The sequence below is a fragment of the Thalassophryne amazonica genome, chromosome 8 (genome assembly GCF_902500255.1).
Source record: "Thalassophryne amazonica chromosome 8, fThaAma1.1, whole genome shotgun sequence".
Taxonomy (NCBI): Eukaryota; Metazoa; Chordata; class Actinopteri; order Batrachoidiformes; family Batrachoididae; genus Thalassophryne; species Thalassophryne amazonica.
In genome coordinates this window covers 21,909,017-21,936,499 of record NC_047110.1, presented here as the reverse complement: position 1 = coordinate 21,936,499, position 27,483 = coordinate 21,909,017, and the positions used below count along the sequence as shown (strand labels likewise).

The following is a 27,483-nucleotide window of genomic DNA, read 5'->3' as shown; positions in this document are numbered from 1 at the left end:
AATCACTCAACACAAGTTAAAATTTCCTGAGGTAGAGGGCTGACAAACCACAATACAAGGGTGTGCTGCTCCGTGTTGTGAGACACAGCGTATCGCTGCTCTTACAGACAGATCCGCCCACCTCTACTTGTGAGCGCTTGTCTCTTTTTCCTTTAAGGGTGTCAGCATTTGTCTTTGGAGCAGTTGTCGAGGAATCCCACTTGCCACATGGTGTCTTTATCAGTGGCGGACTGTAGACACCCGGGATAGTCTACGACCTAGCTTAGACGTGTATGCACATAATTTAGGAGAGGATAACTCAACTGATCTCTCCTAGGATATCTTCCTCCCCAGCCTGGAAATCTTCCTCCCCTCCCCTGAGAGGCAACATTCCTGCAGGGCAGCACAGATTAAAGCTTACCCAAACCTTAAACTCTATATTTCACAGATGTTTTATGGTCCCTGATGAAGCACAGCTTGATTGACAGTGAACGATATTGGTATTCTTTCTGTATGTGTCTATAGCTATCTACAATAGTAATATTTCCTATTTTGAAGTATCTTTAAATCCCCCTTCCAATTATACTCTACAAATATATGGACCTGATTGACAACCTGAAATATGATAGAACATCTGTCCATGATGGGGTGGACGGTAAGATATCGTGACCTTTCCCGCCATTATATATTGTCAAATTCATCCCACTATAAACTTGGAAGTATTAAACAATGATGTAGCAACCTTCCAGTCAGGATAGAGCAACTGTTAAACTGTATATTTCATGGATGTTTCATGGTCCCAAATGCTTCAAACATCTTTCCATGATGGGTTAGGGGTGGGGGGTAAGCTATCCTAGGACAGTCTAGGGCAAGACCACATCCCTGTGACATACACTTTCAGTGTTGTTTTCCACTTTGTCAGCCATGTATAAATCTGGGTAGGATGAAATGCAAGCAGACTTGAATTTCAGTTGTGGGGGGAAGATATCCAGGTCTGGATATCTTACCCCCTATCCATTCATAAGTGGGGAGGTCAAATAATACATGAGCAGGGAAGAAATTATAGCTGTGAATTGAGAAAATTTACACAAACGAGGCGTCAGACAAGTAAATATGTTTTCAACATGAGAATAGGTTTTCTATCAAATGGCCTCAACATCAATGTTGTTTCCACTGTGTCAGCCATGTATAAATCTGGGTAGGATGAAATGTGTGATAATACTGCAGCAGACTTGCTATGCAGGGGGTGGGTGGGGGAGATATCCAGGGTGTGGGGTAAGATATCCTAGGACAACTTCCACCAGGAGGAAGATATACTGTTACACCGGAATCACCACATATTTCATAACTTAAACTTCTGGGCTACTGGCTGTTGGGAAATTTCCCTGATAATCTTAAAAATATTTAAGATTTCTAGATTCTGCTGTCTGCTAAAGAAACAAGTTTTGTTTTGTATTTTTCACTTTAAATCAATATTCCATTGATAACACTCACTCACTCATCTTCAACCGCTGGGAGCTAGAGCCTATCCCAGCAGTCGTAAGGCGGGGTACACCCTGGACAGGACGCCTGTCTGTCGCAGGGCCACATATAGACAAACAAACACATTCACACCTGCACGCACACCTACAGACAATTTAAAGTATCCAGTCCATCTGTCCTGCATGTCTTTTGGATATGGAAGGAAGCCAGAGCACCCGGAGACAATCCACACAAACACAGAGAGAACATGCAAACTCCCCATAGAAAGGCCACAGGTGGGAATCTAACCCATGACCTTCTTGCTGTGAGGTAACAGTGCTAACCACTAAAAGCCACCAAGCTGCCCCATTGATAACAGTGTGACTGAAAATATAATTTCATTATATTTTTAAAATATAAAAATAGAAATTTTACACTTTTCTATGTCCCTCCCAAACATGTACTGGTCATTCTGAACATATTGCATACCTTGGAAAATCTGTAGCTGCTGCAGTTTAGAAAATACAGCTGTATTTGAAGTAACCCTCTGGACAAAAAAGGGCATGGTCATTTTGGGGCTGTTAGTCCTGGATAGAGATTTTGGCACATACCCCAAGTTGTTCATTGGGGTCTTGATAGTCTAGAACAGTTGAGTTATCCTCTCCTTAAAGATATGCATACATGTCTCAGCTAGGTCCTCTAGTAGGAATGGGTGCTGTTTCCACCGATGTCCGATCACACTTGAACAGACGATGCTGATGCTTGATGACGTCATACGATAGAACAGCCTTCTCCTAAGTTTCTTTCATCTTATCGAACCTCTCTGTTAGTGTGCAGTCTCTCAAGTACAGGAAACTGATCACTGCAATGCATTTGGCTGTCTCCATCATTCCTCCTTACTCCACGTTACCATCAGTAAAAGAGAATCAAATATGAGTTCAGAGCTGCAAATTACCATGTGACCTGTAGAAATATGTATTATTATAGATGTGCAATTTCAGCCTCTTGCAAAAACTGGAAATGGGTCAGGGGAATACTTAAAAAAGCCTTCTGTTAAACATAAATTTAATTTTATAAGTGTTTCAAAGAATAAATACAAAAAACACTTTTTAATGTTCACCTGGCCTTTTGAATGTAAAATGGAAATGTAGTTTATTTAATTGTCTATCTTGTTATTGGACAGGCCCTTGATGAAGCGGCGAGTAACGCAGCAGAAGAAGAGCGAAGGCGTCTTCAGACCCAAACAGAGCTCCAGGACCGTTACAGGATGGACCTGGAGAGAGAGAAAATGGTAAAACACTCATCCTCATCTGGCACTGAGTCATGGCATCATTTGAACCCATCACATGTGTGTAATACATTTGTCAAGCATTTAAACACTGATCAGATTTTTTGTTACTTAAAGAGTAACATTCTGAGAGAAAACATCCAGTTTTACAATTACCAGTGGTGGGCACAGTTCCGCTAATCCGCTCACCACTGATTAGCAAAGCTAACTTTTTGTGTTAGCGAATTAGCTTTTCAGCCAACTTCAAAAACCATCAGCGGACCAATTAGCTTCCGATAAATTTAGTTCCAATAGCTTTTAGACCGCTAGCGTTTTTTTGTTTTTTTTTACATAATTAGTAATGGTGAAAAACATTTATAAACCCCGTTGGCTCCTGTCTGAGCTGAGCTCAACTCTACCCCAGCAGAAGGGGCCTGGCCACCAGGCTGCCACAAAAAAACCCCCACAAAAGTCATTTTTCTTCACAGCATACAGCGGTCCAGCCTTGAGGCAGACATCTTGAAAAGGAAAGCAGGTTTGGCTTATAGTTTTGATTTATAAATCAAATTAATCCAGATAGAATAACTACATTTATGTCAGCTCTGTCATTTGTATAAAGTGAAAATATAACACATATCTTTTAATTTTAAAATAAAGCACTAATTCTGAAGTTTTGAACATTAGCACACGCAGATGCCCAAAGGAATTATGGGTAAACTGAGCCTCTGCTCACACTGATTGGTTGACTAATTCATTCTATATAAAAACCAAAACAAGTTAATGTAATGTGTGTTGGTGTTTACAAATAAATGTGCTTTTGTAAGATACGTAATTTTTTCATTTGTTAAAAAAAGGCATTTGCAAAACCGAAAGTCTGTTTTGTTAAGTTGTAATTCAGGTGCCATTACCACTGCCATCCAGTAGATGGGTCAAAATGCATCGAACACTACCATCTACTCGCGCCCTGTTATATCACACGGTTGTTGAATCACAACTTAAACAGACTTTTCGGTTTTGCAAATGCCTTTTTTTGCATGCATGGGGTCCCTGGAAAAGACATCTTGAAGGCAACATATTTCTCGCTCTAAAGTTAAGTGTATTTTTCTGCATTAATCACATCACAGACATCACAGCCATCACAGACATGTAAATTACCTTTGCCAAGGGCACAGACAAAGCCACATACCATGATAGACCCTGGCTTTTGGACTTGTTGTCAGTAGTCTTGATGGTCGTTTTTGTCTTTGGTCCTGAGCACATTTTCTTTTGTTCCAAAAAAAGATTTGGGATACTTATTAGTCTGACCACAATCTGCAGAAATATGTTGCAGATGTTTCATTATTCACACTACACTGTAGTGTGCTGAGGCAGCAGACTGAAGGCACGTGACATGAGCAAGCTCAACAAGCTCATCAGGTGAGCTGGCTCTGTCGTGGGGGTGGAGCTGGAGTCTGTGATGGAGGTGTTGGAGAGGAGGATGTTGAGAAAACCGCTCTCACCATCCGGGACAACACCTCCCACCCCCTGCATGCCACACTGATGTCCTGTCAGTGCACCTTCAGCAAAAGACTGAGGCTGCCGAGGTGCACCACAGAACGCCAGAGGAGGTCCATCCTACCTGAGGCTATCAGACTCTATAACTCCTCCCCCTTCTGCAGGATGAATACAGAATGATCAGAGTTTTCACTTCTCAGAGCTATGTGCAATACTGTCAACATCTTGTGCAAGTGTCTTTCAGTCATTTGCATAAACATGTTGTACTCAGTGTTCTCACTGTAAAAGAATAAAGAACAACAAAAAAAGCAATGTTTACTGTTTCAGCACTCTGGCAAAATAGTTTCCTTCGGGATTAATAAAGTTCTTTATTCTTATTTTTAATACACATTTACACTGTGTGATGGTCCAACCAGATACCCCAGAGGCCAGAGAAGTCAACACTGCTTCTGGACAAAACATGAAGCCTCTCTTCGTGTGCATGTGTGTGCATTTTCCATACCATTCCAACATTTTCTCATTTGGGGTTGTACTTCAGTACTTAGAATTTAACTTTGATGATGGACAGTTACCTCAAGTCTGTGTTGTGGTACTGCTAATGTTGCATAAGGAACACCAGAGCACGTCTAACATTTGTGCACGGCAGTGTTCAGATGTTACAATGAATGAGTCAATACTCTGTTTCTAGAGGAACTCTAGATAAATTATTGCTGTGTACTTTGTGTTTCTTCAGGTTCGACAACAGATGGAGGAGCAGGTGGCCCAGAAGTCTACTGAGCTGGAGCAGTACTTGCAGCGGGTCCGGGAGCTGGAGGTCATGTACCATCAGCTAGAAGATGCTCTGGAGGATGAGAGGCGTGCCCGACAAGATGAGGAAGCTGTGCGCAAGCTGCAAGCACGGTCAGTGAGCACAGAGTGGAACCAGAAATGCATCACCGCTTCATCACATATCACTAGGCACAGTGACACCCCCAGACACCAACCGAAAGTCCCGTCAGGTTTGTCTTTGTGTAAAAATGAAGTCAGCTGGAGGCAGATTTTATTTATAGAAGACTTAACGTGTAATTAAAACTCTTAATGGGTCACTGCCTTCCACCTGCAGTTACGGTACTGCAGGTCCACGTAGACGTGGACAAACACTGCACTTGTATTTAGTGGGAATCACTTCAAATAACCAGCTCCCCCTGCTTTTGTTACACATCCAGATTTAGATTTAAAACCTGCAGTTCCTTTTCATCGCATTCCCTCCTTCCTCTTTCCTTCCTCTCTGCTGACATTTACTTTCCACTTCAGGTTCTGACAAATGGTAATGTGTGGCCACCGTTCTTCTATCCACCATGACAGAAGTCAAAGTTTTCTTATGTTCTGCACAAAATGTCCAAAAACCATTATAAATCTTGATATGTAGTTTTTTAAATACTGTAATTCCTAGTCTAAGTTAGGAAGTGGGTGAAGCTCCCAGGGGCGGCAGGTCAACCTCTGCAGCTGAGAGATTCCAAAATGGCATGAAGCAACAATCACAACAACATTCCTAGAAAATGGAAACCTCAAACTGTGGACTGATGACGAGATGGGAGCTCATTGTGTGGATAAGTGTTTAAATTGAAATTCAAAACTACACACAATGTGGAGTGGTGCCATAGTCAAATCAAAATAATGTAAGGCCTTTAAAAAAATACAAAGTACAGATAGAAGAGCAGTATAGCAGAGCTACACCTTGTTACCAGTAAAGTAGTTCCTAATTTACCTGTAAGCTATTGTTGCAGTTAATTGTGACCTGTTCTTCTGTAAATAATATGCAGTTTTAATTAATTAGTTTTGTCATATGTTCCTTTTTTTTGGATCGTTCCTATTTACTCAGACTGTACTGTGTTGGTTTTGGTTGTTTGTGATGTGATCTGTTTGTAATGTGGTAGTGGTATTGCGAATTGTCTGTGTTTTATGTACCGGTATGCACATCTTGGAGATGACATTACTCTGCATGCGGAGACTATTGATACACGTCCAGCATACAGATATTTTTTGGGGGGGAGGGGAGCTTGATGGCAGGATAGACATTTGAACTGCCATAAAACACTTCACAAAACTCAACATCATAAAAGAAAAGCTCTTGTTTCCACACTCTGTGGACGTTGCTGCTGCCTTCCACTGGAGTGTTACCTGTTCTGAAGCAGAAGAGCGAAAGTTGTTTGGAGCTTCATCTCGAGAAAAGATGAAACCACAGGAGACCACAAAGGGTTTCCCCCTTGGAGTATAGGGAGTGGTATAGCACTGAAGGACTGTGGACTGCACGGCAGAGTCCAGGTCCAAAACTGATGTGGCTCATGTGGGTATCCATGAGAGTTTGGAAAACTCCAGTTTGTAGTCCCTGTGATGTCTGAGGTACTACTACTACTACTACTACTACTACTACTACTTCTACTAGTAATAATAATAATGACTTGGGTTTATAGAGCACTTTTCAAGACACCCAAAGGACTTTACAAGTTGCATTATTCATTCACTTGCACATTCACAAACATTGGTGGTGGTAAGCTAGTAGTGTAGCCACAGGTGCCCTAGGGGAAACTGATGGAAATGTGGCTGCCAGTCTGCGCCTGCGGCCCTTCCGACCACCACCTCATTCATACACAGGCAAGGTGGGTTAAATGCCTTGTCCAAGGACACAATGGACCAGATTTGAGCTGCCAACCCATGGGTCACAAGATGGCTCATTCTACAAACTGAGCTATTGTCGCCCAAGACCTGGAAGTGGCCAGTCTTCAGGTGGTGGCTACACCTATGTTTGGTTTGGTCACCCCATGGTAGGTATACTGAGGGAGTGGCAGTTGTTTTGACAGACTGGCTCCTTCCAGTGGTGTCATATGTGACCCTGTCAATGAGCGCGTAGGAGGCCCAATCTCAAGCATTGTCTCAATGGTAAATTCTAAAGTTTGGGAACGATAAACCCCCTGCCGACCTACAGCACTGAACTGTAGACAGTCTCAAGCGAGTGTCTCTGGTGAGTTTTAAACATATGAAGAACCTGCAGTAAATGGACTCCATGTCCATTCCTTGTGTCTGTATATTTTGGCTAGTCCAGATAGGTTGACTAAAGATACTCAGTTGTTCTTACTGTTATTATAAGGCCCCATGTCCATATAGCGTGTATAAGCTCGTTAGCTGTTTATTGTTGTCATATAAACATGCACCCCTCCCCCACACTGAATCTGAAACTGAAATTGCTGGTAAGAAACCATCTGTGGCTGTTATATGGGCACGGGCAAGTAAAGGTCAAACAAGGTCAACGTCCATTGGATTATATGACATGTGACATATGTTACCCTGTAACGTGATAACTAAGCATGATACATGGTCCAAACTGTTCCTTTGTAAAACCCTGTTAACTCAACCAATAATTTGCATCACTTTTTACCAGAATTGGAGCAACTTCAACTTTTGACAACTATACAAACCGAAATTGACTTTTGTCACCATTTTTGCTGTTTCTACCCCATGACATTCAGTCACAGATAGTCCAAACTATACCTTTTTGGAATCTTTATGATCAGACAAATAATGTGGTGTAGTTTTCAATTTGACTGAAGCATTTTAAAATTTTGACCCCTGTGTAATTCTTCAATTGTTCCCTACCTGGCTGCCTTTTGAAAATTTAAGTGGCCAGTCGGTTTAAAAAAAAAAAAAAAAAAAAAAATTTGGTGCTTGTATCACCATTTACATTATTCTGCTCTAAATATTCTCTTATCTGCTGCACTAATCAGACATCATGGATCTAGTAGTTGTGGCAAAAACGGCTCAGTGTTCCTTGACACTGCACAGAGTAGGGGGCTATGAGTTTCTGGATCTTGGGTTCAGTGTCCAGACCCACTCTGCTGGTCAGGGTATTCTAATACTGGTGACATTGTCAAAGAGATTGACCGTGTTCTTGTGGGAAAACACTGGAGACTTCTGCAGAACCTCTGTATAAGTGTGTATTTTGACCACAAGCTTGGTGTGGTTTCCTCACAGATTCATTTGAAGTCTTGCAGACTTCTGTTTGCTCATTGCTCAAGATTACATGTCGCCAGACTTCAATGTCAGACTGATTCTAGAGAATTTGTGCAGAGTCTGGATGCAGCTTTTTATTTTTGCATCAGAATAACTTCATAGTAGCTGTGTTTTTAGGGTGTTGTAAGTTTTTTGTGAGTGATGAAGAGAGCAGGAAAAAAATGCATGTTATTTAAATTTGCATTTAAAAAAGTATAGGACATTTATAAGACTAAACTTTTAAACACAGTCTTTAGCTCATCAGTGCTTGTAGTTCATTGATGGACTGTGATTGCAGTATAGCACCACCTGCTGTACAATCATTCCACCTAAATATACTTAAAACATTTATTTTCTAAATCCATTCATCTATTTTCTAAGCCTGCTTATTCCACTTAAGGGTCACACTCTTTAGTTATCCCAATGTAACAGGAAAAATTAACACAAAGTAACACTGATGCATGTTTACAGTCTGAAGATAATTTGATAAATTGATAATTTGTACTAATAGCAGAGACAATAAATAAGTCATATCAGTACTTTGTTTTAAAAAGAAAAAGTTCATACATATTGTTCTGACTTTATATTTGTGAAATATTATACAAGTGTTAAAACCATGAAATACCAGCCAAATGTTTGAACACAGCAGATTGTGACAACATTTTGATCTGAAACAAAGCACCTAAATGAATCATGGGTTTCTTTGTTAAAGTACAGAACTTGTTGAAGGTGCTTATTGTTGACAGCAGTATGCTGCACATGATGATATCTGTGTGGTCCAGGTTACTGGAGGAGGAGGCTACGAAGAGGGCGGAGCTTGAACAGATCCACCTGCGGCAGCAGCGGGCTATTTCAGAGACCGAGGCTGAGAAGCAGGAGCTGGAGAAGGAGCGCGTGGCCAAAGAGAACGCCCTACAGGCTGCCATGGTACAGCTGGAGCAGCTGCAGCGTGAGAGGCAGGGGGCGCTAGAGCAGTATCAGGTCAGTTGGGACAGTCTCACAGAACCAGTAGTTCCTGGTAGCTACTGGAGTTATGTAGCGTGGGTGAAAGCACCCCCCCCCCCCCCCCCAAAAAAAAACACAAATCGAATGTAATAAAATATATATATTTACAATGTTTGCTATGTAAACCTCTGTAATGAACCAAGATGATCACTGCATTGATTATGCATTTTTTAAAGTATTTACTATAAATGTCTACACCAGGCACACATGATCAATATTAAAGGGGAACTCAGGTATTTTTCAACCTGTGCTCTATTCTTAGATGTTTTTGGGTTCATGTTTTTACTTTGGCCAAAAAGTGATTTTAATCGGTGCAGGATTGATTTTAATCACAAACAGTACACTGGTTAAAAACTTATACAGTGGAACTACGGGGCAAGCTAAAAACACAGTGAACATCTTGTCATCACTGAGCAAAGAAAAAAAAGTAATTAGAAATGTCTGGTAGCTTGCATGGGTTCCCTACCAAGGTAAATATGTCCATGTTTACCTCACTAAATGAAAACAAATGTTTTTTTTTTTACAGTGAATGATTATACAGTTAGTTGCTTATTTTAGCCTCCTGTCTGTTTACAATTAAAAAAAAAAAGTTTATTTAGGGCCTGTTTCTTTCTCTGCCCCTGACCAAGATAGCGTCTCTATATCTACATGGAGTTGGTCCCTGAGCGCCAGACTGTAGCTGCCCACTGCTCCGAGTGGTTGGATTGTGTCTAACTGTAATTAGGACAGGTTAAATGTAGTTACACGGTAAATGGGGCTTATATATATATATATATATATATATATATATATATATATATATATATATATATATATATATATATATATATATATATATGAGAGAGAGAGATTTTATTGTTTAAGCAAGAAATCATCTCAAGCTGCTAATCTACAAGTTATTCTATGTAAATAGCAATAATATCATTAAGGTAAAATGAACCTTAAAGTTTAAAAAACAGGCGAAACTAGGTTTGTATGGGGTTAAAATTGTCTCATTAATATTTGTAAATGCACACAGGGTGATCTACAAATAATCATTGATTTGCCAATGTGTTCAGATATCCACAAATGAAAATTTCATATTTGTAACTTGTAAATTGGTCTTTGCAAATAATGTTGTATTTGCAAATATAAAACTTAATTTGTAAAAAAAAAAAATTACATTTGTAAAACTGGAAATTGTATTTGTGAATTGAGTTTCACCATTTGTGGATCACCAATTACACGCATTCATCGCTTTCCTGTGTGACGTAATTTTGAGACATTTGTTTCGCGAAATCCACACAGATCCACAAACAAATAGCCACTAGATGGCAGTGTGGATCCATTCATTGATGTGGCAAGCTGAAACTATATGCTCCTGGATGAGAGAAGACCGACATGATGACGGGTGTTTTACCAGAGCCTGATGCTAGCTAGATGGCTCTGGTAAATCACCCGTCATCATTTTATACAACAACACATCATAATTTTAAAAAAGTAATTGACCTTGCAGACAGTATCACCACATACGTACCATCCATCAGACGCCTCCATTACGGTAATGTGAAATGATTTATTCTGAAATGTCGGTCTTCTCTCATCCGGGAGCATATAGTTTCAGCTTGCCACAACAATGAATGGATCCACACTGCCATCTAGTGGATATCCAGTGTGCGTGAGTGTGTATTTGCGAATCAGTAGGCATTTGTTTGTGGATCTGTGTGGATTTCGCGAAAAGAATGTGTCAAAATTCCGTCACAGAGGAAAGCGATGAATGCGTGTAATTGGTGATCCACAAATGCTGAAACTCAATTCACAAATACAATTTCCAGTTTTACAAATGTAATTTTTTTTTTTTTTTTACAAATTAAGTTTTATATTTGCAAATACAACATTATTTGCAAAGACCAATTTACAAGTTACAAATATGAAATTTGCATTTGTGGATATCTGAACACATTTGCAAGTCAATGATTATTTGTACATCACCCTGCGTGCATTTACAAATATTAATGAGACAATTTTAACCCCATAGGTTTGAAGCTTTTGCAGGAGAAACATATTTTGGGTTTTGCAGAAGGAAAAATCACACAGCTCTTTATTATTAAAGTAGTTGAGATTTGTTTATAAAGAATTTTCTTAAATCTTACAGTTTCAACAAGCGCTATTTGTTTTATGAGGGGTAACTTGACTGTTCATGTGTGTGTGTGTGTGTGTGTGTGTGTGTGTGTGTGTGTGTGTGATTGATGTGTGACAGACTGTGATGAAGAAGCTGGAAGATGCAGCCAATAACACCAAGAGCTGGAAGCACAAAGTTGCTGAACATGAGGGTTTGTTACGACTCATTCAGCCAGGTAACGCTCACGTATTTGTACATATATATATATATGTATATATATATATATATATATATATATATATATATATATATATATACGAGGTCTGTTAGAAAAGTATCTGACCTTATTTTTTTTAAAAACCATATGGATTTCAATCACGTGTGATTGCGTCAGACAAGCTTGAACCCTCGTGCGCATGCGTGAGTTTTTTCATGCCTGTTGGTTGCGTCATTCGCCTGTGAGCAGGCTTTGAGTGAGGTGTGGTCCACCCCTCTCGTCTATTTTTTATTGCGAATAAATGTCTGAACGATTTGGAGCTTTGCTGCATCAATTTCTTTCCAGAAACTGTAAGAGACCTCCAGGTGGACACCATTCGAAAAATTAAAATGGCTTTCAGGGACGATTTTATGGGGATTAAACAGATTACGGGGTGTTACTGCTGCTTTAAGGACGGCCCACAACTGCTGAGAGCGTGGCGCGCTCCCAGCCCCCATCGACAGGATGACACCCCGCTGGAACAACCAGATCATTTCCAACGTGAAAGCTTTGTTGATCCAGGACCTCGTCTGACTTTCACAAAAAGGAAGAAGATGTGGACATCAGCACTTTTTCCAGCACATTCCACCGTTACAGGAGTTTTCTTCTTGGAAAAAAAAGCGGAGGGACACGCCACGGCTCTGTTCATTACGCGGGACAAAACCACCTCGGTGTTGGTCTCTCAGGACAGCTTTCAGGTGGATTTCAGACAGATTCCGGTTGCTTTCCAGTCGTGTGAATATCCGATTGTGATTGTGCATGAGCTGGACATGCCAGAACATGTCCCGTGAGGCTTCATCACAGCGTTGCTTTGCGCGTCGCGGTGCGGTGGTGCAGCTTCTCTTTCCATGACAAAAACTCCTGTAACAGTGAAATGTGCCGTTCATTTTTAAACTGGACGCTGTCTTGATCCGGTATGTCATCTGACTAGCACAGGAATTGTGAAAAGACATGGACATCAGCACTTTTTCCGGCACATTCCACCGTTACAGGAGTTTTTTTTCATGGAAAGAAAAGCGGAGGGACGCGCCACGGAGACGTTCATTACGCGGGACAAAACCACCTCGGTGTTGGTCTCTCAGGACAGCTTTCAGGTGAATTTCAGACGGATTCCAGTTGCTTTCCAGTCGTGTGAATATCCGATTGTGATTGTGCATGAGCTGGACATGCTAGAACATGTCCCATGAGGCTTCATCACGGCGTTGCTTTGCACCATGCGGCTCCTCCGCACATCTGTCTTAATGTGCCGGAAATGTCTGAAATCCACCTGAAAGCTGTCCTGAGAGACCAACACCGAGGTGGTTTTGTCCCGTGTAATGAACGGAGCCGTGGTGCGTCCCTCCGCTTTTCTTTCCATGAAACAACTCCTGTAATGGTGGAATGTGCTGGAAAAAGTGCTGATGTCCACATCTTCTGCCTTTTTGTGAAAGTCAGACGAGGTCCCGGATCAACAAAGCTTTCACGTTGGAAATGATCTGGTTGTTCCAGCAGGGTGTCAGCCTGTCGATGGGGGCTGGGAGCGCGCCGTGCTCTCAGCAGTTGTGGGCCGTCCTTAAAGCGGCAGTAAACACCCCATAATCTGTTTAATCCCCATAAAATCATCCCTGAAAGCCATATTAATTTTTCGAACGGTGTCCACCTGGAGGTCTCTGACAGTTTCTGGAAAAACATTGATGCAGCAAAGCTCCAAATCGTTCAGACATTTATTCGCAATAAAAAATAGACAAGAGGGGTGGACCACACCTCACTCAAAGCCTGCTCACAGGTGAATGACGCAACCGACAGGCATGAAAAAACTCACGCATGCGCACGAGGGTTCAAGCTTGTCTGACGCAATCACACGTGATTGAAATCCATATGGTTTTTAAAAAAATAATAAGTTCGGATACTTTTCTAACAGACCTCGTATATATATATATATATATATATACAGTGAGGAAAATAAGTATTTGAACACCCTGAGATTTTGCAAGTTCTCCCACTTAGAAATCATGGAGGCGTCTGAAATTTTCATTTTAGGTGCATGTCCACTGTGAGAGACATAATCTAAAAAAAAAAAAAAAAAATCCGGAAATCACAATGTATGATTTTTTAAAATAATTTATTTGTATGTTACTGCTGCAAATAAGTATTTGAACACCTGTGAAAATCAATGTTAATATTTGGTACAGATATTCCACTTCCACCAAAGATTTTCAATTGGATTAAGATCCCGACTATTTGCAGGCCATGACATTGACCCTATATGTCTTTTTGCAAGGAATGTTTTCACAGTTTTTGCTCTATGGCAAGATGCCTTATCATCTGGTCTTGTTAGGAGAGACGGCATCCATCCCACTTTAGAGGGAGCAGCTCTCATTTCTAGAAATCTGGCCAATTTTTTTGGATCCTCCAAACTGTGACTGTCTAGCTTTGGGACCAGGAGGCAGAGCTGTGGTCTTATACACCTCTCTGCAGCTTCTCTCCCCCTGCCATCCCCTCATTACCCCATCCCCGTAGAGACGGTGCCTGCTCCCAGACCACCAATAACCAGCAAAAATCTATTTAAGCATAAAAATTCAAAAAGAAAAAATAATATAGCACCTTCAACTGCACCACAGACTAAAACAGTTAAATGTGGTCTATTAAACATTAGGTCTCTCTCTTCTAAGTCCCTGTTGGTAAATGATATAATAATTGATCAACGTATTGATTTATTCTGCCTAACAGAAACCTGGTTACAGCAGGATGAATATGTTAGTTTAAATGAGTCAACACCCCCGAGTCACACTAACTGTCAGAATGCTCGTAGCACGGGCCGGGGCGGAGGATTAGCAGCAATCTTCCATTCCAGCTTATTAATTAATCAAAAACCTAGACAGAGCTTTAATTCATTTGAAAGCTTGTCTCTTAGTCTTGTCCATCCAAATTGGAAGTCCCAAAAACCAGTTTTATTTGTTATTATCTATCGTCCACCTGGTCGTTACTGTGAGTTTCTCTGTGAATTTTCAGACCTTTTGTCTGACTTAGTGCTTAGCTCAGATAAGATAATTATAGTGGGCGATTTTAACATCCACACAGATGCTGAGAATGACAGCCTCAACACTGCATTTAATCTATTATTAGACTCTATTGGCTTTGCTCAAAAAGTAAATGAGTCCACCCACCACTTTAATCATATCTTAGATCTTGTTCTGACTTATGGTATGGAAATAGAAGACTTAACAGTATTCCCTGAAAACTCCCTTCTGTCTGATCATTTTTTAATAACATTTACATTTACCCTGATGGACTACCCTGCAGTGGGGAATAAGTTTCATTACACTAGAAGTCTTTCAGAAAGCGCTGTAACTAGGTTTAAGGATATGATTCCTTCTTTATGTTCTCTAATGTCATATACCAACACAGAGCAGAGTAGCTACCTAAACTCTGTAAGGGAGTTAGAGTATCTCGTCAATAGTTTTACATCCTCATTGAAGACCTCCTCATCCTCATTTGGATGCTGTAGCTCCTCTGAAAAAGAGAGCTTTAAATCAGAAGTGTCTGACTCCGTGGTATAACTCACAAACTCGTAGCTTAAAGCAGATAACCCGTAAGTTGGAGAGGAAATGGCGTCTCACTAATTTAGAAGATCTTCACTTAGCCTGGAAAAAGAGTTTGTTGCTCTATAAAAAAGCCCTCCGTAAAGCTAGGACATCTTTCTACTCATCACTAATTGAAGAAAATAAGAACAACCCCAGGTTTCTTTTCAGCACTGTAGCCAGGCTGACAAAGAGTCAGAGCTCTATTGAGCTGAGTATTCCATTAACTTTAACTAGTAATGACTTCATGACTTTCTTTGCTAACAAAATTTGACTATTAGAGAAAAAATTACTCATAACCATCCCAAAGATGTATCGTTATCTTTGGCTGCTTTCAGTGATGCCGGTATTTGGTTAGACTCTTTCTCTCCGATTGTTCTGTCTGAGTTATTTTCATTAGTTACTTCATCCAAACCATCAACATGTTTATTAGACCCCATTCCTGCCAGGCTGCTCAAGGAAGTCCTACCATTATTTAATGCTTCAATCTTAAATATGATCAATCTATCTTTGTTAGTTGGTTATGTACCACAGGCCTTTAAGGTGGCAGTAATTAAACCATTACTTAAAAAGCCATCACTTGACCCAGCTATCTTAGCTAATTATAGGCCAATCTCCAACCTTCCTTTTCTCTCAAAGATTCTTGAGAGGGTAGTTGTAAAACAGCTAACTGATCACCTGCAGAGGAATGGTCTATTTGAAGAGTTTCAGTCAGGTTTTAGAATTCATCATAGTACAGAAACAGCATTAGTGAAGGTTACAAATGATCTTCTTATGGCTTCGGACAGTGGACTTATCTCTGTGCTTGTTCTGTTGGACCTCAGTGCTGCTTTTGATACTGTTGACCATAAAATTTTATTACAGAGATTAGAGCATGTCATAGGTATTAAAGGCACTGCGCTGCGGTGGTTTGAATCATATTTGTCTAATAGATTACAGTTTGTTCATGTAAATGGGGAATCTTCTTCACAGACTAAAGTTAATTATGGAGTTCCACAAGGTTCTGTGCTAGGACCAATTTTATTCACTTTATACATGCTTCCCTTAGGCAGTATTATTAGATGGTATTGCTTAAATTTTCATTGTTACGCAGATGATACCCAGCTTTATCTATCCATGAAGCCAGAGGATACACACCAATTAGCTAAACTGCAGGATTGTCTTACAGACATAAAGACATGGATGACCTCTAATTTCCTGCTTTTAAACTCAGATAAAACTGAAGTTATTGTACTTGGCCCCACAAATCTTAGAAGCATGGTGTCTAACCAGATCGTTACTCTGGATGGCATTTCCCTGATCTCTAGTAATACTGTGAGAAATCTTGGAGTCATTTTTGATCAGGATATGTCATTCAAAGCGCATATTAAACAAATATGTAGGACTGCCTTTTTGCATTTACGCAATATCTCTAAATCAGAAAGGTCTTGTCTCAGAGTGATGCTGAAAAACTAATTCATGCATTTATTTCCTCTAGGCTGGACTATTGTAATTCATTATTATCAGGTTGTCCTAAAAGTTCCCTAAAAAGCCTTCAGTTGGTTCAGAATGCTGCAGCTAGAGTACTGACGGGGACTAGCAGGAGAGAGCATATCTCACCCTTGTTGGCCTCTCTTCATTGGCTTCCTGTTAATTCTAGAATAGAATTTAAAATTCTTCTTCTTACTTATAAGGTTTTGAATAATCAGGTCCCATCTTATCTTAGGGACCTCGTAGTACCATATTACCCCATTAGAGCGCTTCGCTCTCAGACTGCGGGCTTACTTGTAGTTCCTAGGGTTTGTAAGAGTAGAATGGGAGGCAGAGCCTTCAGCTTTCAGGCTCCTCTCCTGTGGAACCAGCTCCCAATTCAGATCAGGGAGACAGATACCCTCTCTACTTTTAAGATTAGGCTTAAAACTTTCCTTTTCGCTAAGGCTTATAGTTAGGGCTGGATCGGGTGACCCTGGACCATCCCTTGGTTATGTTGCTTTAGACGTAGACTGTGGGGGGGTTCCCATGATGCACTGTTTCTTTCTCTTTTTGCTCCGTATGCATCACTCTGCATTTAATCATTAGTGATCGATCTCTGCCCCCCTTCTCGGCATGTCTTTTTCCTGGTTCTTTCCCTCAGCCCCAACCAGTCCCAGCAGAAGACTGCCCCTCCCTGAGCCTGGTTCTGCTGGAGGTTTCTTCCTGTTAAAAGGGAGTTTTTCCTTCCCACTGTGGCCAAGTGCTTGCTCATAGGGGGTCGTTTTGACCGTTGGGGTTTTTCATAATTATTGTATGGCCTTGCCTTACAATATGGAGCGCCTTGGGGCAACTGTTTGTTGTGATTTGGCGCTATATAAGAAAAAAGTTGATTGATTGATTGATCTTGAAAAATGATTTCATCATCCCCAAACATCCTTTCAATTGATGGGATAAGAAAAGTGTCCAAAATATCAACATAAACTTTGCATTTATTGATGATGTAATGACAGCCATCTCCCCAGTGCCTTTACCTGACATGCAGCCCCATATCATCAATGACTGTGGAAATTTACATGTTCTCTTCGGGCAGTCATCTTTATAAATCTCATTGGAACGGCACCAAACAAAAGTTCCAGCATCATCACCTTGCCCAATGCAGATTCGAGATTCATCACTGAATATGACTTTCATCCAGTCATCCACAGTCCACAATTGCTTTTCCTTAGCCCATTGTAACCTTCTTTTTTTCTGTTTAGGTTTTAATGATGGCTTTCGTTTAGCTTTTCTATATCTAAATCCCATTTCCTTTAGGCGGTTTCTTACAGTTCAGTCACAGACATTGACTCCAGTTTCCTCCCATTCGTTCCTCATTTGTTTTGTTGTGCATTTTCGATTTTTGAGACATATTGCTTTAAGTTTTCTGTCTTGATGCTTTGATGTCTTCCTTGGTCTGCCAGTATGTTTGCCTTTAACAACCTTCCCATGTTGTTTGTATTTGGTCCAGAGTTTAGACACAGCTGACTGTGAACAACCAACATCTTTTGCAACATTGTGTGATGATTTACCCTCTTTTAAGAGTTTGATAATCCTCTCCTTTGTTTCAATTGACATGTTGGAGCCATGATTCATGTCAGTCCACTTGGAGCAACAGCTCTCCAAGGTGTGATCACTCCTTTTTAAGCATGGTTTACACATCGACGGTTTTGTCGTCGGGTAGTACGTAGACCGAAGTTTGCGGTAGTTCCGGCTGTTTTCACGGTGGAAAGGGACGGAGCATTTTGCCGGAGTTTTAACCACCATACTAGCCGCAAATACGCGGATAAAACGTCGCTAAATCCGCCGAATAAAGCGGCATTTTGACGCCGTAGCATCTGGCACACATCGGGCAACGGGGGTTAATACCCAGTTCTATCCTTTACAATCGCAGGTTAAGACGCACGTGAGAACGGCGGTGTTCTGCTGCTGCCGATAATGCCCTGTGTACCGCTGGATTTATCCAGGCAAATCCTGCGTTACTCCAGGAACTTTTGCATATAGGCACTGACCCCAGAGTATAATAGGCTGAAGCAGCAGGAATACATGCCTCTGTCACTGCAGGGGGAGGGAGATCATACTCAGCCTTTTCTTCACCTTTTCCCCTCCTCAACGTGTTGATCTGTCTCCACCACAGGGCTACCCTCTGCTTCTGAACCAGACCTCTTGGTAAGTCCTTGCCGCTGCCAATTTTCTTTTAGGAGGCATACTGGAGCTTCTCTGCAAAAATATCTGGAGCTGGCCGCGAGTGAGAGGCCTGCATGCAGCGCGTTAGCGTTTTTATATTGACCGCCGCCTATCGGCCGTTTGGAGCGGCGTACTGTCCGCTAGCGCCGCCGTTTTGTCTGCCTCTGTCGCTGGTTAAAACGCCCTTGAGGATGCCGATGTGGGCTCTATTGCCGTTTTACACGCCTTTGATTAGGGATACAACGCTGGCCGCCAATTACTGTGGTGTAAACTGCGGCACTACAGGAAGGGGCAGGATGAAACGGCGATTAAAAAGAATCAAACGCCGTTGTTCGCGTTGTCTCCATCGTCACGCGAATTCTCCGGGAGCGCTCCTGGAATTATTCGACATGTTGAATAATTTTTTCGACTATTCCCGGTAAAGCCGGAACTAAGCCACGCCCCCTAGTGCCGGCGTTAACAACAGCGTGTGATCCTTAAGACGGCCAAAAACTCTTCCGGGATGCTTCCGGGAGCTCTTACTGTCTATGTGTAAACGGGGCTTTAGATGCAGACTAACGAGCAGATCTGATTTGATGCAGATCAAATTTTGGGGATGAAAATTTACAGGGTGATTCCATAATTTATTCCTCAGAATTGAGTGAGTCCATATTGTTTTCCCTCTGCTTGGTCTAAAAAAGTAACGTTACTGACTGCCACATTTTTTTTTCTTGATTTCTTACAGTGTTTCTTAAAGCCAGGAAGTTGCCATTTGAAATGACTTTAGTTTTGTGTCATGTCTGTGATCTGCTTTTTTTCTACAAAATTAAACAACTGAATGAACATCCTCCGAGGCCGGTGATTCCATAATTATTGCCAGGGGTTGTATGATATACATTGTTACTAATGAATGTGAGTTGTTGGTACAGAACATAAGTTGCAGGACGTTACAAATTTTGTGGGTTAATTTTCAAAACCTTTATTTTAACATTGTAACATTTGTACTTCCAAGATGGCGTGGCTCACTGATGTTACTGGTAGCAAAGTTAGACAACATCAGATATTTTATGTTGGTTGCACTCTTTTACAATGAAACATTTAATGCCAGAATCCCAGCAAATACTTTTACTGTGAAAGGCATGCTGTCCGTATTCCTTGTGACTGAGTTTATCTTGACAACACTGAGGAGACATTAGCTAAAATCCATTTTTGATAACACCCAACAAATTTCCCACAATTTGTACAACATTCCAGTAAGTACATAAGGTGAAGAAAATCTTAAATTTGCTGTGAGTTCAAGTTTAAATAAACTGTGTTCAGGAGGTGGGGTACTGATTTGCTGTTTCAGATATTCTAAATGTTCTGTTTAATTTTGTCTGACTCTCTTCCAATAACCTGTTTAGGAATCCTTTTATTTTCATATAACTGACAATAAAACTGATGCTCCCAATTTTCTATAGGAATACATACTTCCTACGGGCACTGCACTAGTATTGAAAATAAAATGATTTATTTATAACAGCAATAATCCTTTTTATGTTCAGAAATGATACATATTATGGTGACACACATCAGATGCAAATATGCTAATTAATATTGATACAATTCCAACCGTCATAACTCATGAACACTATTTTTGTTATCAGAATGTGAAGATGTTTATAACTTAGAAGAACATTTGACAGTCCAGGTGCCTCTTGTTTTCCAAGAACAAAGACAAAAAAGCAAACATTCTTGAAACATTCAAACAAAAAAGAGTCTGATTTGGGGCAGAATGCGATATAGCTATTTATTTATTTTTTTTAACTTTACAAAGCATAAGGAAGTTACACTTTAAAAGGTGATGTGGAGTACGTTAAATCAAGTACTGGAAGCTAATTATTTGTGTGTGTGTTTTTTCAGATGCAAATATGCTAATTAATACTGATACAATTCCAACCGTCATAACTCATGAACACTATTTTTGTTATCAGAATGTGAAGATGTTTATAACTTAGAAGAACATTTGACAGTCCAGGTGCCTCTTGTTTTCCAAGAACAAAGACAAAAAAGCAAACATTCTTGAAACATTCAAACAAAAAAGAGTCTGATTTGGGGCAGAATGCGATATAGCTATTTATTTATTTTTTTAACTTTACAAAGCATAAGGAAGTTACACTTTAAAAGGTGATGTGGAGTACGTTAAATCAAGTACTGGAAGCTAATTATTTGTGTGTGTGTTTTTTCAGATGCAAATATGCTAATTAATACTGATACAATTCCAACCGTCATAACTCATGAACACTATTTTTGTTATCAGAATGTGAAGATGTTTATAACTTAGAAGAACATTTGACAGTCCAGGTTTTCCAAGAACAAAGACAAAAAAGCAAACATTCTTCTTGAAACATTCAAACAAAAAAGAGTCTGATTTGGGGCAGAATGCGATATAGCTATTTATTTATTTTTTTTAACTTTACAAAGCATAAGGAAGTTACACTTTAAAAGGTGATCTGGAGTACGTTAAATCAAGTACTGGAAGCTAATTATTTGTGTGTGTGTGTGTGTGTGTGTTCAGGTTCAAAAGGGCAGCAGCTGATCACCAACTGGGGACCAGCAGCGTTTTCTGAAGCAGAGCTGGACCTGAGGATGAAGAAATGGCGTGAGGCGAAGAACCAGTCGACCCAGTCCCACTGAACCTAAAACTCAGAAGATGGAGCACAAGCTGGTTTTACAGTGGAATCCAAATGTCAGATTTAACACACAAGTGAAGCATGCCAGATCAGTTTGAAATGATTCATTTACCACCTTTTATAATTTTATCATTCTCTGTGGGATTCATCTGGCAAAAAGCTTCCTGAACTCATAACAGAGCAAAATAAATAAATTAAAAAATCTGTTAAAGTTTAAACAAGAATGTGAGAATTAAACTTAAAAACAAACAAAAAAAAACTTTATTCTATTAATTAACAATGTTATTCTGTAAGTAATATGTCAGGGAAATTGCCCAAACTTTCATTCCAGCTTCATAAATGTGAACATTTGTATTTTTTGATGTTTCATGTAGTGTATATTGAACATTCAGTGTTTGGGAACAACTCATTTATAAAAATTACTGGAAACGATAATATGAATTATTTTAATAGACATTTTATAACCTAAATGATAAATAAATGAGCATGAAATCATTGACAGACTAACATAATTCCTTGTTGTACAGAGGGACGGTCCTGACAGATGACTCTCCTGTTCTGCCCCTTTGGCTACTTTGAGCAGTTTTTTAAGGCTGATTGTCCTGCAGCGCAGCACAGTGGCTGAGTGGTTAGCACTGTTGCCTCACAGCAAGAAGGTCATGGGTTCAATTCCCGCCCGTGGCCTTTCTGTGTGGAGTTTGCATGTTCTCCCCTTGTTTGCGTGGGTTTCCTCTGGGTGCTCCGGTTTCCTCCCACATCCAAAGACATGCGGGTTAGGTGGATTGGAATCTTTAAATTGTCCGTAGATGTCCGAGTGGGTGTGGCTGTGTTTGTTTGTGGCCCTGCGACAGACTGGCGTCCTGTCCTGGGTGTACCCCGCCTCACGCTCTATGACGTGCTGGGATAGGCTCCAGCCCCCCGTGACCCATAATTGGACCAAGCGGTTGAAAATGTTTGTGTGAGATTGTCCTGCAGTGTTGGACATTTCTGGTGCCAAGGCTCTGGTGGCTGATCCTCCAGTCAGCTGTGAACCATCCAATTTCAGTGAGACTGCAAAGGTGGTGAAATGGCTGAAGGCAGTTAAAACCGCATGGCCCTGTGGTATCAGGACTGAATTTAGTCCCAACAGACTGGGAGAAAGGACTTGTTGTCCATCTCTGGAGTAGAAAGGGTGATAGCAACAACTACCAGTGATTCTCAACCAGTGATGCCGGTAACGTGTTACTTAGTAACGCGTTACTCTAATCTGACCACTTTTTTTAGTAACGAGTAATCTAACGCGTTAATCTTTCCAAATCAGTAATCAGATTAAAGTTACTTCTCCATGTCACTGTGCGTTACTATTATTTTTCATTGTGGGTTGATAACAGCATTAAACTTGGTCTGTGGGCAGGAGGTCGGGGTTCGACTGAACTGCCCACTTTAAGCGAACTGTGAGCTTTTCATGCGCGTTTTTTTGCAGCTGCTCGACTCGTCCTCACCTCTTAAAGCGCGGTGATCAGCACACCTGCACTGAGCTTTACAAAGACATTTTTATACTTTTTCCCCTCCTTTATTTAGAATTCTGAGCTGAGCCGCTCTATCATCTCGTTAAAAACAGCTGATCCTCCGCGACAACAACTAACACTATTTTCCACTCAAATGCACCTAAACTCTCTTTCTGAGGACCACATGATGTGAAAACGCAATAAAACTTTCTTTCCTGTAAATCTGGTCCTGTTTTCTGCATAAATAAATGTTATCCATTCTTTGTGCTCAAACGCCAAAGCAGGGGCGAATCCAGATGGAATGGGGGCGTGGGGCAAGGATGTGCCCCCTCCCCCACAACACCCCTAGATTAAAGGTCCAGTTTTGAAGCCGTTTTTTACTACAACTTCTAATATTGCTTAAAATAATAATAATTTCGACAAGTAAAATGTTTAGAGAATTTAAATGTTAGAAAAATGTTAGAATTTAATAGTTACATTTATAAACAATGTAGGTTTGAAATTGCAAGTTTTACTGTTACAGTGCTGTCAACAGTTAAATATGAGGTCAAGAAAGAGGTCTTTATTTTACTTTTTATAAAACAAGTATTTGTTTTCATTGAAGTCAAGAAAGGGTGACTATAAAGTGAGTTTTGGCAAAACAGGTATCATTGTCATGTTGACGTGGGTTGTTGTCGGCAGCTGGGGAAAGTAACTAAAAAAGTAACTAGTAATCTAACTTAGTTACTTTTACAATTGAGTAATCAGTAAAGTAACTAAGTTACTTTTTCAAGGAGTAATCAGTAATCAGTAATTGGATTACTTTTTCAAAGTAACTGTGGCAACACTGTTCTCAACAGGACTCAGTCCCACAGACTTGCTCATTTACAAGAGGAATCCAATTTCATTCCCCAAGAAGTAGCTCTTTCAGCAGTTATTGAATTCAAGCATGAATATGGACAGGACTTTTTGCAGCGCTTTTTTGGTGGACAAAAATTCATTGACTGTGAATCTGTGGACTTGACCTTGTGGAATCAACCCTGATTGCAGCATTTAAGAAGCTAAGTGAGGAGTTGGAGTGTCTGGGTTTGTGGTTGTCCTGGATCAAGGTTAAAATTCAGGATTTCAGTGACTTCCTGGACTTGGCCATCACAGATGTCTCTCTGTGTGTTGTCTCATCAACAACTGTCAAACTTGTCTGTGGAGATTCTTAGTCATCCAGGTCATAGTATCCAAGTTAGCTGAGACAGGTCAATTAGACTTGATTAGTTTGTTGAAGATGTTTCGCTCTTCATCCTGAAAGGCTTTGTCGATTGGAGTAATAAGAGACTCAGCTATGGTACTTGTCCTCTGTGGGGTCACTGATGTCACAGTGATGTTAAAAGTTGTTGGTCACCAGAGATCACTTGAGTTCACGTGTGAGTTGCTGTTGTGCGTGAAGGGCTGGGTACATATGAAAATGTCACGTGACTGTATCCAAAAATATCTCTGTCCATAGAGGGGCTGAGACACAACCTTTTCCCCCACATCTAATTTATATCTTTACATCAGTTGTGCTCATGTTCAGTCCTCAGGATCTCCCTTCCTGACACTCTTAGTTGTCTCCCTGCTCCATCACACCTGAATCCAATGAAAGACACACTAAAAGCTTGCTTACAAGTCTTTCATTGGATTCAGGTGTGTTGGAGCAGGGAGACAACTAAGAGTGTCAGGAAGGTAGATCTCAAGGACCAAACTTGGACACCCGTGCTTTACATCAATACCACATATTCAAAGAGCGTCATCACCTCTCCTCAATGAAACTCACCACTTCGACTAAAACGGATGAAGTTTTTCTGGATGAAGATTGAAACGTTGGTTACGCTTTACTTGAAGATGGTGCGACAATAGAGACATGACACTGTTATAACACAGTCATTAAGGTATCATAAACATTTATGTCAATGTCATAAACATTTATGACTGCTGTCATTAAGTGTCATTTGGCTTTTATAATGACAAGTTGACATTTTTGGGTTGTCTTGATTATAACTTGACTTTAATCAAAGTGACATGACCACAAGTTGTCTTTGACCTTTTTGGTCTTCGGTTGCATTCTAAGTTGTTAACTTGTCAGTACAAAAACTGAATGACACTTATTGACAGCAGTCAAACATTTATGACATTGACATAATGTTTGACACATTCATGACTGTGTCATGTAACAGTTATGACAGTGTTATGTCACTATTATGACAATACGTTCAAGCGTTAACGAAAGGTCTTCATGGAACTTATCAAGTCCAGTTGATCTGATCCAACCTAGTTGGAAGTGTCCAGCTTCTTGATGAGAGATTGACAATGTTCATGTCTTTGGTACCTCAGGGTATGAGGTTTAGACTCCGGGGGAAAACCTGTGAAGTCATGGGGTCACTGGACAGAGGTGTTTAGTGATGCCTATAACTATGTAGGAGAATGAATGTCCAAATCCTGAGGTCTTTTGTTGCTTCTTCACTTACTGTATGGTTGTAAGATGTGGACTCCAGCAAGTGGTCTAAGACTGCATGTCTCTAGTACTGTAATCTTGAATAACCATGGAATGACTGTGTCAAATGAGCTGTTACTTGGGGAGACTCAGATGAGGTGTGCTACTTGCGTTGTGTGGGAACGTCAGCGCTGCCATGATAGCCATGTGGTGTGCTTCCTTGATTGTAATCCAGGGTGAAGGTGCTTCAGTGTTGCCAATCCCAGCAACTGGAAAAGGCCAAGGAGATGTTCACATTTAATCAAGCTTTGGTTCATAGATGGCTGCTTTAAAGAGGTGGGCAAGGGCCGGTGGTCTGGCGGGATGGTTACCATCCACAACCCTAGAACTGTTCTGGTCTTGTGTTGCCACTGGTGATGATGTGTGGCACTAGTGTATGCTTCCAGACCTGACCTGTACAGATGTGTGTGCACATCACTGTTTCTGTTAATATGAAGCACCGCTGTTACTGAGTAAGAAAGAAGGTGACGTCTGGTGCAGAGAGTTTGTGTTTCAGGTTCAAGCTGCTGTAGAACTCAGAGCTGGTCTTTACTGTGTGAGGGTCTGTGATGAAATCATGGCCCACTGAAAAACTGCCCAAAACTACTTACATGATTCTCTCAGATCATTTTCAAATGGGCATTTAAGGGATGTTTGTAAATTCTAACAGCAGTTACAGTTTTTTGTTTTTAACTAAAGTGGACAGATGAAGGCACCAGCAGTAGATGCTGAAGATAGCTTGTCTAATTTAAAAACTATGACGTTTAACAGTTTTATCTTCTTACAAATCAAACAAAAACCCCACTGTAATTGAGATCCCGTGCCTGAGTTATTAATCTGATCCTTGTCAGAGTTGTGCAGTTTGTAAATCCAAACCACTTCACATTTGTCTTGTAACCATCAGTAATTGTGTTGCTGGCCTGATTTTTAATTTTACCTTTTTATACACATACAAAATAAATAAAAATACACTGAAGGCTGAAATCTGTAATAAAACATGTTTTAAACAACAAACGCATGCTGTTTTTTTTCTAAACATTAACTCATTACTTTTTAAGGTTTCTGGGCTTTAGCTCTCTCTGCTAGTATCTGTTTTTAATATTGTTAACAGAAAGAATTATGTAAAATGAAATGTTTACAGATGTTTTGTAACTTGGATTACAGATTATTACATTTTGGAGTTATATAGTGCATCCGGAAAGTATTCACAGCACTTCTTCCACATTTTATTATGTTCCAGTCTTATTTCAAAATGGATTAAACTTTTTTTTTTGCTCAAAATACCTCATAATGACAATGTGAAAAAGGTTTATCTTTTGAGATTTTTGCAAATTTATATATATATATATATATATATATATATACACACACACACACAGAGTTGTATGCAAAATGTTGGGCACCCCTGATAATTTTCATGATTTTCCTTTATAAATCATTGGTTGTTTGTTTGGCTCAGCAATTTCAGTTAAATATATCATATAGCGGACAAACACAGTGATATTTGAGAAGTGAAATGAAGTTTATAGGATTTACAGAAAGTGTAATTCCTCTGTGGAAAGAGGAGAACCTTCCACAAGGACGATCATCTCTGCAGCAGTCCACCAATCAGGCCTGTATGGTAAAGTGACCAGACAGAAGCCACTCCTTACTAAAAGGAGTTACATGACCAGAAGTTGTCTTTGACATTTTTGGTTTTCGGTTGTATGCCAAGTTATTAACCTGTTATTACAAAAACCGAATGACAATGACAGCAGTCAAATGTTTGACATTGACATAATGTTTGACACATTCATGACTGTCATGTAACAGTTACGACAGTGTTATGTCACTATTATGATGATACCTTCAAGTGTTACCGAAACGTCTTCTTGGAACTTATCAAGTCCAGTTGATCTGATCCAACCTAGTTGGAAGTGTCCAACTTCTTGATGAGAGATTGACATAATGTTCATGCGTTTGGTATTTCAGGGTATGAGGTTTAGAGACTCCTGGGAAAAACCCGTGGAGTCATGAGATCAAGATTATCAGCTACCTCAGAT

General features: G+C 40.2%; 1 protein-coding gene and 1 long non-coding RNA gene across 2 annotated transcripts in view; both read left to right on the top strand.

Annotated features, from left to right (window-relative positions):
• swap70b (switching B cell complex subunit SWAP70b) overlaps window positions 1-21,968 on the top strand; it is a 101,675-nt gene extending 79,707 nt beyond the window's left edge. The window contains exons 8-12 of the mRNA XM_034175852.1: window positions 2,624-2,731; window positions 4,935-5,101; window positions 9,010-9,208; window positions 11,472-11,568; window positions 21,358-21,968. Coding sequence (XP_034031743.1) covers window positions 2,624-2,731; window positions 4,935-5,101; window positions 9,010-9,208; window positions 11,472-11,568; window positions 21,358-21,476 — 690 coding nt within the window. The 3' untranslated portion in view covers window positions 21,477-21,968. The remainder of the gene's footprint in view (window positions 1-2,623; window positions 2,732-4,934; window positions 5,102-9,009; window positions 9,209-11,471; window positions 11,569-21,357) is intronic.
• A 1,859-nt stretch (window positions 21,969-23,827) lies between these two features.
• On the top strand, window positions 23,828-26,029 carry LOC117515341. The gene is made up of 2 exons (XR_004562128.1): window positions 23,828-24,791; window positions 25,199-26,029. It is a non-coding gene; the product is annotated as an uncharacterized LOC117515341 (long non-coding RNA).
• The last annotated feature ends 1,454 nt before the right edge of the window (window positions 26,030-27,483 follow it).